This window comes from Cygnus olor, chromosome 29 (genome assembly GCF_009769625.2).
Source record: "Cygnus olor isolate bCygOlo1 chromosome 29, bCygOlo1.pri.v2, whole genome shotgun sequence".
Classification (NCBI taxonomy): domain Eukaryota; kingdom Metazoa; phylum Chordata; class Aves; order Anseriformes; family Anatidae; genus Cygnus; species Cygnus olor.
Window position 1 is genome coordinate 261,066 of NC_049197.1, and position 11,998 is coordinate 273,063.

At 48.6% G+C, this 11,998-nt stretch overlaps 1 protein-coding gene across 1 annotated transcript; it reads right to left on the reverse strand.

The window, feature by feature from the left end:
- Nucleotides 1-1,940: 1,940 nt before the first annotated feature.
- Nucleotides 1,941-11,554, reverse strand: LOC121061218 (keratin, type II cytoskeletal cochleal-like). Its single transcript, XM_040539774.1, is given in 10 exon segments — nucleotides 1,941-3,220; nucleotides 3,728-3,762; nucleotides 4,283-4,503; nucleotides 5,756-5,881; nucleotides 6,024-6,188; nucleotides 6,968-7,063; nucleotides 7,472-7,532; nucleotides 10,111-10,319; nucleotides 11,089-11,234; nucleotides 11,237-11,554. Coding segments are annotated over 10 exon segments (1,413 nt in total). The 5' UTR covers nucleotides 11,406-11,554; the 3' UTR covers nucleotides 1,941-3,035.
- Nucleotides 11,555-11,998: the final 444 nt, after the last annotated feature.

Below are 11,998 nucleotides of genomic sequence, written 5' to 3' on the forward strand. Positions count from 1 at the left end.
AGCCGAGTATAAAAAGGCAGATGTGATCCTTGATCGTGTTGCATTACCTGCCCTAATCACAACAGCAGGGAAAGCAGGCGAGGAGGGAAGTCTTGGCTGTACCCTACCCCAGGGCACGAGCAGAATGCCCTGAAATGGCACCTCGATGGTAGGAGGACTCGCTCATTTGAGGAGGACTTTTGCCCTCTGCAGTTGTCTTTTGCACTCTGTTGGGCCCCATCTTTGCCTTGACTCATCTATTTGCAAAGTTAAACAAACTTTAGCTTTTCCTGAGTTCCCCGAGCCCCGATTCACAGCACCTCTGTGAACCACAGCAGCTTGCTGGGGCCACTCCAACATCCGGACCAGGCACGTTCCCAACCTCACAGCCCCACACCGACAGGAACGCCCTTTGTGCATGATTTTATGCACATTTCAGGTGCTCATTATCCTTCTTAATCACTGCTGCAAAACAGCGAGGCCAAAAAAGTCCTTCTTTGTGGGTCATGTGTTGCTCAGCCTGGCAGCGGCAGCGCTGCTACTGGCTCCTTGGCAGAGGGCTCTGCCGTGGGGGGGTGCCAGCAGTTCATGGGTCACCTCTATCTCCTTCTGGAAGTGCAGAAAACCTCACTTGTTGCAAAGCTGCTTCTCAAGCAGAATTATTTCTTCTGAATCCAACAAGAGACTCAGGAGACACCAGGTTTTGCACTAACTCGCGGCATGCCAGCATCCCCTCTGAATAAGGGATTAAATTTGGACCAGCTCCTCTTTCGACCCCAGACTGAGCCAAGGCCAGACCCACAGAACGAGCAAAAAGCACAATGTGCATCCATCTCCACAAACTCACACTTCACCGCATTTCCTTGAGCGTGCAGATGCCCTTTCCCCCAGCACTACTGTGCAGCAGATGTCGTTCTGCAACAGAGATGGAGCCCTGCTAATCTCCTGTAATGCTGAGAGAGACCCTCGATTCCCCACTAAGTATCACAGAGCCTTGCAAAAGGCAGCACACAGTGTCATCTCCTGCCAAAAACATCAGGGCAACATCTTTCTTTGAGCTCTTTGTTTCAATTAACTTCAGGGGATTTTATTTTCTTTTGCTTTTTTTTGCTGCAACACGAAAGCCGTGAGCTGGGTGTGCTGGGCTGCTGATAGCACGGCTCTGCTGGGCACACCGGATTCCTCCCTCCCTGCTCTTAGTGCCACGTGTGTAGTAAAACCAGACGCAGGCTGAGCACCGCACAAGGTGCAGAGCTGTGCTGGGCACTGGGGCAGGGGTAGTGCCCGGGTCTGTCCCAGGCAAAGCATCCTACAGGCCTTAGCAGTCTCACAGCCATCCTCACACTGGAGGAAACAGTTTTTCCCAGTGACTACAAAATCTCTGCCTGGTCCTCTTCCCACTGGGGTGATACCTTCAGCAACAGCAGCTACAACAAGCGCTCGCCCCACATCTGCACAGTGGCCCTGCAAGAGGGGTGGGGGTAAGCACAAGCCACCCTGGGGTGACCGCTTCTCACCCATGCTGCCCAAAAGGAGCAGAGCAGGAAGGAGTTGACCTCAGGCAGCAATCACATCCAGATTCACTTCTCCGAGCTTTGGCTGCCTGCAAGTGAAGCATCTCTTCCAATGTTTAGCTCCTCTCCACTGAGCACATGGTGCTCAGGAAGAGCACGGTCCCAGCTAGGCTCAGCTCGGAGCAGGGCCCAACTGCTCGAACAAAACCAGTCCCATCATCCTAACGCCCGGACTCGGTGCAACGCAGACAAATGAAATTTACCCAGGAGTGAAAGCTAGCAGGCAACAAACCCTAAATGCTGATCCCGACCACAGTGTGGCGCTGCTCCAAGGGACATGGCTAGGAGCAGGCTCTGGAGACAGGAGGAAGGTGAGAACATTGGAGGTTTATCCAAGCTCCTGAGCATCCAGGGCAGCACACAGGAGGAACTCAGCTGGGACTGAAGAAGCATGCAATAGGGAAACTTTATTAACGACCTCATGACAAACTCCCAGACCACAAAGGCATAAAATGTCAACCAAAGATACGCTGCTAGGACATGGCAGAGCATGCAATACAACAGTTTCTTTGACTTATTTATTTAAAAATTCTTCCTACTGAAGTAACAACCTATTTATCTGGCACGTTTATGTTGAAGACACATTTTGGCAGGAACAAATAGTCATTGTAATGATACATCAACAAAACGTTTTTTCCCTAGCTGTAGTAGAGACACCACATATCACTAGTTTTGCTTTGAAATATCGGGTAGTAAACAGAGGCACCCAAGAATGGGGAGTATTATCCCCCATTTTAGTGTGCTAATTATAAGTTTCAAGCAATTTCATACCCCTTAAGCTCTGGGTTTCTTTTAGGGAGATGAAATGTGTAGGGGAGCTCGTTTATGAGTTATTTTGTTACATGAAGGCTGAAAGTTAATGTCTGCATTGCCTTCGGTAAGAAATTAGCTTCATTCAGATAAGAATTGCTGAATTCCATTTCTGAGCCAATTACGCCAAAATATAAGGAGAAACCCAAAACAGTTTCAACTGTTTTCTTCCTGGTATATTTTAAGAAAACAATCCCAGGCTGAAATCTCAACAAGGGTTGGCATTTTCTGAGGAGCCCAAGGGAATAAAGTCTTCCAAATCATATTCAGAGGGAGATAATCTTCTGGTCTCTTTTGTAAACCACAGCAGAAATGTGGAAAAGCTTGCTGCTCAAATGATTGCTTTGCCCTTCAAAGGGTGAAATCCAGCCCTGAGCAGGGGGGTACCATGCACACAAGTAACAAAAAGCATTACCCTGCCTGCTTCCCTGGATAAATTTCACCCTACAGGCTTGAACTTGCTCTCAGTGGAATGGTTCCTGCTGAGTTCAACAGTGCAGGTTCAAGCCTTAGGCGTGATGTGGCAGGGTCAGGTACTCTGGTATATCTTATTCCAATTCATTCATCACTGCAGAAATTTTGCAGCCAATTTGTCCTATAAAAGGCAACACAACTTTTCTATGTTTTCCCTCCTCCCGTGTAGTGGGAAACCGCCGATTTCCGTTCCTGTGGTTACTTCCTGAAGCTTCTGGTGGACGAGGTTGTGGTGACAGTGTAGGATTTGGTAGCACCCCCAGAGGAGAAGCCGAGCGCCCCACTGCCCATGCCTGCTCCCAGGCTAAGGCCTCCTCTGACTCCTCCTCCCAGAAATCCACTGGAGCTGCCGTAGCCACCTCCACCGCTGGAGCTGACCACAGCTGAAGCACAGAGAGAAGCAAACCAAACGTCAGTATGAGAGAACCCCAAACCCACTTTGGCACCCTCATGCAAAGGGCATCTTTAAATTTCAGCAAGCAGATGAAAATTTTCTATGACTTTCTGCAAAACATGAGGCTGAGGATACAGCTTCCTTGCTGCAGTCTGGCCATAGCATTTAGCTCTGTGCTAAACTAGAGGCATGCAAAGGCTGGCTCAAGACCTCTTGTAGCACGGGGAAGCCCAGATCATAAACACATTCAGCTCATCTCTTGGTGCACCAGGGAGGCCGTGGGCACATTCACCAGCTATGCAGATGAGTTAAAGCTGAAATCTGCCACTATCAAATTCTGTCCTGGTGGGCTCCCATTTAAGAAGGGGTTAACTTGGTTGCAGAAATTAAGGCAGGGCACTACCATGCTCCTGCATGCAGCCCCAGCTGGTCCCCCCTGCACTTTCTATAGGCATATGGCTATGTGTAACTATTACAAGTCATAAAATCAACTCACAGATATTGACGCTGCCAACTCCATCACCAGCCAACCTGTTGGAGCAGAAAAACACAAAGGCAAAAAGGAAGAGGATGGGTTAGACTCTGCATTACTCAGTGTTCCCCCAGGGCCTCAGCGCTGAGGATGAAGACAATGGCAATGAGTTATTACTGCTGTTGTAAATAATTCAGACAAGATAAGTGTGCCATCCAGCGCTTTGTTCTGGCCCTACATTTACAAGCTCTGTTATCACCTGGGGGGGACAGAAAGAGCACAAAAGCTCTCTCCTAATTCCATGGGGATTTAAACCACTTGGAAATTTTCTGCCATAGCATCAAATGTACAATGGAAAACGAGTCTTATTTCTTTGTATGTTTTCACCAAAAGTATTAATTTTTCCCTACAGCTTGCCAATTTGGCAAGCCAGAATACTATCAGGACCAAAAATCAGTTTAAAATGCAAGGTTTTCTCTTCCATATCTCCTTCCAGAAACTGGAATTGGACTCTCATGTTGTCATCATGATACAAAGGGCTGGACTCTTCATCACGTAAAATCCACGGACTGCACCCACCTGCTCTCTTCTCCCTCCAGCAGCTTCCTGTAGGTCGCGATCTCGATGTCCAGGGCCAGCTTGACGTTCATCAGCTCCTGGTACTCGCGCAGCTGCCGGGCCATGTCCTGCTTCGCCTTCTGCAGAGCTGCCTCAAGCTCCTCCAGCTTTGCCTTGGCATCTCTGACAGCCATCTCACCACGCTCCTCAGCTTCAGCAATGGCAGCCTCCAGCTTGGCACGCTGCAGTGACAAAGAGCATGTCGGTGGACATCCTGTCTCCTTGGTAGGACACTACCACCCATGGACTTCTGACACCTACACACCCGCCCACCTCTGTGACTGTAAGAGCACTGGAGCCATCTGTTCAAATTAGACCCAAAGAAATTCATGCCTACACATTTTTGCGGGGCACTGGAGGGAGATCAGCCTGCAAAGGAAGCTCACCTTGTTCCAATAAATGTTCTTCTAAAAGGCAATTCATCTGACCTGTTTCTCTCTCCACTAGCTACATTTTCATAAGACTTTCAGGTGACCCTCGCTTTCTCAGCCCACCCACACTGCACACAATTGCACAACACTTGGGGTTAATGCAAACTCAGATTTTCTCTCCTGTTATGCCCCAGAGCTTGTTCACAGCCAGTTGGTCTCCAGCAAGCTTTGATGTGAGGCAAGCATGGACTCGAGCAGGACCTGCAGTTAACAAACAACACACATACCCCAAAAGCATCCCTGTGGGGCCACATCAAGCTGGCAGCCTAATGCGCCCTCAGCAGTGCCCCTTGTACCTCCAGAAAGCTCCATGTTTGGCAGGAAGGGCTCACAATGAACATGTGCTTTACACTCTCATTCATTATTAAGAGAGCTGCACTGGGTCAGCTCTTTACTTGTAAATGTGTGCTGAAACATCCCTGCCCTGAAACCAAATAAACACAAATGGATGAATCACAATGGCTTATCTCCAGCTTATGCACTCTGGTTATTTGCAGCCTGTATTCAGCCCCGAACATGGTTTGAACCACTCACTGGTCTGGCTTTCACCAGGCGTTTTGATAAAGTGATAACCCACCCCTGGAGAAAGCAAACAGAACTCCTATACAGCTGAAAAATTCTTTTGTGTGCCCAAACATGGTGTTCCCTACTGCAGAAAGGGAGTGGACAAAGATCCCAGCAGCGAGAAGGCACAAGGACTGTGCGTGGCTGGGAGGGTTGCTACATTCAGCCTTACCCTTTGGAAAGGGCTCTGCATCACTCCCCTCCTGTGCTCACGGGTCCCTTTGCAGACTTATTCTCCCCTATAGTTCAGCTCCCTCTCAGCATTACTTAGCTCATGACACAGTTTCTCCCTCCTGCAGAACTGACATCTTTCAGTGCGATCGTTGCAACTATCTGCAAACTGTTTCTAGCAGATGCTGTGTTACAAGCCCTGCTCCCGGTAAGCCTGTTGCTGCTAAATCCGCTGCTCTGCAGCAGGAAAACAAAGGCAGCTCCTCACCTGGGCCTTCGCATTTTCAATTTCACCCTGCAGCCTCTGGATCATGCGGTTTATCTCTGAGATCTCATTCTTCGTGTTGCGCAGGTCATCTCCGTGTTTCCCAGCAGTGACCTGCAGTGCCTCATACTGTGACACAAAACAGCAGCACAAGAAAGGATGGAGTCAGGCAGGCAGCCCGTTAGATGTTACTACATCTCCCCCCAGTCATCACAACCAGGAAGATGTAGTAACAGAAGCTGTTACTGCCCTTATCTCTCCCATAACTCACCTTGCTCTGGTACCAGGACTCAGCCTCTGCCCGACTCCTGTTGGCAATATCCTCATATTGTGCTTTGACCTCTGCAATGATGCTGTCCAGGTCCAGGTTTCGACTGTTATCCATGGACAGCACCACAGATGTGTCAGAGATCTGGGACTGCAGCTCACGAAGTTCCTGGCAGTTGCATTAAAAACATACTATTAATCACTGACTTTTAAGGGCCTCTCTTTGGTAGCCAATTAAAGAGAGAATATCAGAAGGAAAGGAAAAGGAGGCAGATAAAATTCGTCAAAACGATCACTAATTAAAAGTAAATTGACTGAATCACATCAACCTGAAAAGCACAAAGTAACAAACAGCAGCAGAAATGCCTCTGCTTATCACCTACAGCTTAAGAGCAAGGTTAGTTTACTACTTTCCTGAGATAAGACCTCAGCATGAAATGCTAGTCTGAGAAGTTTGAGCATCAGCTTCACCACAAAGCAGGGCCCTACTTCCACCATATCACACAAGGGTGCAATGTGCATAGTTGCATCAGTGTCGTATCTTGTAAATAGAAGGTATCAGAAGATAAGGAGACCTGGGACAAGGAGCTTTCCTCTCTCTCTCTCTCAGACAGCACAGAAACACATAAACACACACCAGCACTACAGCATTGGGTATAATGCATTGTTTTTCTTGTTTTCATACTAACTGCATTCAAAAAGATATATGTCCCAGCCATCCTTTGCAATAAATCCATCTCACATCACAGACAGGGAAAAACTACTGTGAGAATTCACAGAACCTGTACTTGCAGACTTGTTTTTGCTTAGGGAAGGGAAGACTCAATCTCTCCATCACCATTCTCATCTCTAGAAACAGCATAATAATTTTCCCAGTCACCATCCACAGTTCTTCACCTACTTGCGGTACTATATTGCAGCACCCACAAGAAGCAGAAGGGACCTTACCGCTTCATAAAGAGATCTCAGGAAGTTAATCTCATCCGTCAGTGCATCCACCTTGGCCTCCAGCTCCACTTTGTTCATGTAGGCGGCATCCACATCCTTAAAAAAGAGTGATAATCCTCTGAGATTGCTGTAGCTTTGATGACTAAGTCCACCCAACCTTTGGTGCCTTCAATAGCAGCCATGTGCCCACTGTCAGTTTGGACAACACAGACTGTGAAAGCCTCAGGATCCCTCTGACTTTGGGAATTTTAAAAGAATAGAGGCCTTAGGAAAAGACATCACATCCCCAAAGATACAGCCATCATTCGTGAGATCGGAAAAATCTGGCACTCCTTCCTAGGTTCCTATAGGGACCTTGGTGCCCACACTGAGGCAGAAATGAGATCTACAGTTCTTCACCTGTGGGTCTCCAGGCAGAGCCGTAGCAAAAGTGATTGTGGGACAAGACAGGGAGAAGGGCTGCAAACATATTGATCGGGCCCAGCTAATACCCATGGCACGCACCTTCTTGAGCACCACAAACTCATTCTCTGCTGCTGTGCGCTTGTTGATTTCATCTTCGTATCTGCCAGAAGAAACGGGATTGTTGTTAAGTTAGAGCCTGGGTCACAGTGAAGCATTACCCCAATTCCTTTCCTCTCTCTCCCCATTTGTGAACCACCTCATCAGTCTATGACTACCCCAAGCAAGCCAACCATGGGCAGAGGTTTGCTGCACCACTGAGGCACGTGTATTTTTCGCACAGGCGGTGCCAGCTGTCTGCCACAGCTTTATGGTACTGTTTGAATAAGCTGATGCCTGAAAACTGCTGTGGTCCCCAGCACCGTTACTGCTAAGCTGGAAAGAATTTCTCACCAAGTTCTCCCACATTCATTAAAATTCACTATGCTTAGGAAGATAGATTTCTGCTCATTATTCTCACTCACAGACAGCCCAGCGATTGTCCTGCCTGTGGGGTTGTAGTCTGTGTCCTGAGGCTCTCAGTTTTTTTCACTTGACCATTGACAGAGCACATACAAATGCAGAAGAGATGCAAGCAGATGAACAAATTCCTCCGTGCTGATGAAGAGGTTTTTAAAGCTACATTCACTCTGCACTTCCTTATTCCAGACACCTGAGAATATGCTGCAGGTGTCGATCACGTGTAAGACCTAAGTGCAATTATTCTTGTACTGCACGGAGTGGCTATGCTTTAAAGCCCCACAAACTTCCAATACCGGCACCATCACTTCTTTAGGTGTTTGGCTTCACCTGTAATCAGCTAGATCCTCAGCAGATATAAGCCATGCTCCACTGACTTGTACCACTTGCAAGCCTGGATCTCAGAGCCTGCTTTTCAGCATTCTGCATACAGCCAACCTGCTGAACCAAACAGCAAGAACCTGCTGTATGGATTCTCTAAGCCATCCAAAGGAACAGAGCAGGAACCGCTTTCACCAGCTGTTTTGGAGTTGCTGTTGGCAAAGTAAGAACACTGCTCTGTTTATTTACACAGTCATTGTATGGCTAACACTGTAATTTGCCTTCCAAAGCGTGAGCTATTTCAGTTTTGAGAGTCTTTATGTAACTCCCCTTCTGCTCTGCACTGGAAGCCTGCCCATCCACACTGGTATAAACGAGCGTTATCCCTTTCAAGGTCAATGAACTGCATCCGTTGCTATTGCAAACTAATATATGGCATGGTCGTTACATGCATGTGTTGTGTGTGCACAGCCTGCAGTGCAAATGGAAGAGAATCAGAGCCTAGCCTCCAGCAGAGATGATCAGAAATTGGTTTAAAACAAAACAGAAAAAACCCTACCACCTGAATTTTTCTAGGATGGTTTGTCGAGTTCCATTTCCAGGGCAAACTCCACTAAGCTGGTCAATGAATCACCAACAAATCATTCAAGGTTCTCCACTAACTCCCAAGGAAGCCCAGCACCCTATCACACCTTGGCGCGCCCCTGCACCGAGCCAGACAGCACGGATCCAGCCCATTCCTACCCCTGCTTACTTTGAACCACACCCTTAGTCAGGGCAGTGGGCAAATAAGGGACCGAATCTCATCCCCTGGAACCTCGTGCATATAAATCTCCGCCCCTACCCCAGAACACAAATGGTGAATTGCTCTGTAAATTGGATGTAGGAAAATGAGGTGATAGATACATACAGGGCTAGTTACGTTTTAGGTATTTTGACTTAGAAGTTGAAATTTTCTTCATATAACGGGGAGGAGCAGGTTATGAACTTCAGTTACTAAGTCCTCGCTCCTGTTGCAGCACTAGCATCTTACACTCCTAACTCCTGCTCCCCTTCCCCTACAGGGTTAGCTTCCCAGCAGGGACCCCCAAGCTGGAAGGATGAATATGCACCTGTGCACCTTATATTCATGTGACACACAATTAAATTCAGGGCTACAACATCTCTGGGTACAAACCAGCTCCTTGCTGTTGCCTTGTGGAGAAGCAAGGTGCAACTGTGGATGAGCACAGAACAGAAGTAACTGAGCAGGGCTGGGGGAAAACGTAATTCCCATGCACCTCCTTGGGAATTACTGGGTATTGACTTTCCCTAAACACACCCTGGGGATTATCAGATCTGTATGCTTTTTCAGTTCCTGCTTGATCCAGTTTGCCAGCTCCCTCTTTTCTTTCTTTCTTTTTTTTTTTTTTTTTTTAAAAAGGCATTCCCCTGTATAGCTGGGTTGGGCACAGGCTGGGACAAAGGCTACTTTCTTCATGGGACTCCTCCCAGACAGCATTTGGACAGAAAAATTGCTTAAAAATTGCAAGTCACTGCTCCATTACCTCCCTACAGAACAAGCAGTAGTTCACCTACTGCCTGCCAAACTGCAGAGCTCTGATGGGGTTCCTACAGACCCAAACAAGCCTGTCCAACCCAAAAGTATGAAGCCATCCCTGAGGAGGCTCCAGGCAGAGTCAAGAGGATGGAGCCACTGAGGCCATGTGGGAACAAGGTGCCAGGGACACCAAGCAATCCAGGCAGCTTTCCTGGACTAGACACCTAGCTCATGGTTGAAACAAAACAATACAAAACTCCCTCCCTAGCAGAAAAACTGGGACACCTCTGTCAATCTCCCAACAACCTGTTAGCTGTTGTCAATTTCAACTGTACCGTTAGAAGGTTAAATTATACATTACTTGGCCTTGAAATCCTCAACAAGATCCTGCATGTTCTTCAGTTCACCCTCCAAGCGCCCTTTGTCATTCAACAAACCCATCCAGCTGACGTCTCAGGTTGTGATGTATGCCTCAAACATGGGAGCGATGTTACTCCGGGCAGTCTTTTGGTCCTGGAGAAGGCTCCATTTGGTCTCCAGCATTTTGTTTTGCTGCTCCAGGAACCGGACCTGAAAGGCAACCAAGAGGTCATTTGTAAAAGCATGAGGAAGGGGAGAGCTGACAATGCTGAGTTTGGATCTTGGGGTGAGGATGGGCTGTGGATGGTATCTGAAGAATTCACAATGCTCACAGGAAGCACCTGAATTATGAAGGGTGATAAAAACCAGAGGGAGCATTGCTGCTCTGGGGCTTGCCTTATGACATTACGGCTTTGTTTGAATTAAAGATAAGCAGATTCTGCTTGCCTGACACATGAAAGAAGCCGTCCAGAAACCTCAAAGTCAGCCAATTACCAAACTCCAGGTCTGGATTCCTAACATTTTGAGGATGCCTGAGCCGAACTTTACAACACGGGACATACAATCAATTGGTGGGAGATAGCAAAGCTGCAGGGGTACAGGGCAGTTCAAACAAACACAGTAAGCCCATCAAGGTCTGTTCCACTGAGTCAGCTCCTCTCCAGGAGGCCCCCTCCTCCCTGAATTTGGTGGTGTGCAGATTGGCTCGGGTGCAGATTGATCTTTAAAGCCTGCATCCATTTTATGGGCCATGTAAAGGAGGCATAAAGCTGGCCTAAGCAGGGCAAAATCCATTGCTGACAGCAATGAAAGCAGGGCTTTAGTAAGTTATTGGATTGTAACAGGCAAATCACACCATGGTGCTGAAGATGTGACCCCCAAGCCATTTTGTGAACCCCCCACCACGAGCTAAGCGAGCTTTGGGTAAGGCCTACTTTAAGCAGCATCCCCAGAGCGCTCAGTCTTTCCGACACCTCACCTTGTCGATGAAGGAGGCGAACCTGTTGTTGAGTGTCTTGATCTGCTCCTTCTCCTCCTTCCGCACCCGCTGGATATTGGGGTCGATCTCCAGGTTGAGGGGTGTCAGGAGGCTCTGGTTAATGGTGACCTCCTGAATGCCCCCGGGGACTCCCCACCAAATCCCATGCCACCGTAGCCATATCCAGACCGAACGCTGTAGGAGCTGCCACCTCCAAGGGAGATCCGCTTGTTGGTGGAGCCGAGGTTGTAGAGGCTGGAGCTGCCAAAGCCGGCACCCACTCCTCCACGGGTGGAGGAGACGGTGCTGACCCGCATTTGGCTGACCCCTGGGACTGCCACAGAGCGAGAGCTGAAACTCACAGACCGGACATGGCTGCTCAGAGGGTGCCTTCAGTATCCCCCACCCTTCAAAAGCTCAGGAAAGCTGTACTGGAGACCAGGGAGGCAAGTGAGCTCTCCTGACTCGCTTCTCCTTTTATCCGTTAGAAGAGCTGGGCTTGGCTCGAGGGCAAAAGAGGGATCGTTTTACTGCCTTCCGAACTGGGTGTGCCTGGCAGCCTTCCCACCCTCTGTCAACCTGCTGAACTCGAAGGGAAGGGCCAGGGAAGGGGGACAGGACACACCTGGCGCCGTATCCCGGCGCTCAGACCTGGCTTTGTTCCGTGCCTCCCTTTGCCTCTGCCACATGTGCAGCCAAGGGATAGGAAGCACGGGCTCTTCCGAGCGACCTGGGCAGAGAATTAGAACAGGACAGGTCCAATCCCCACGTCCTCAAGGGTTCTCTGTTCCTCCCTCCTTGCATAAAGGGATGCTGAAATGAGGAAAGGGGGAATGTACATTGATTTTTTGACATCTACCACGGAGCAGGCAGCTCCCCCTGTGCAACAGCAGGGAGGGAGATAAGGTGC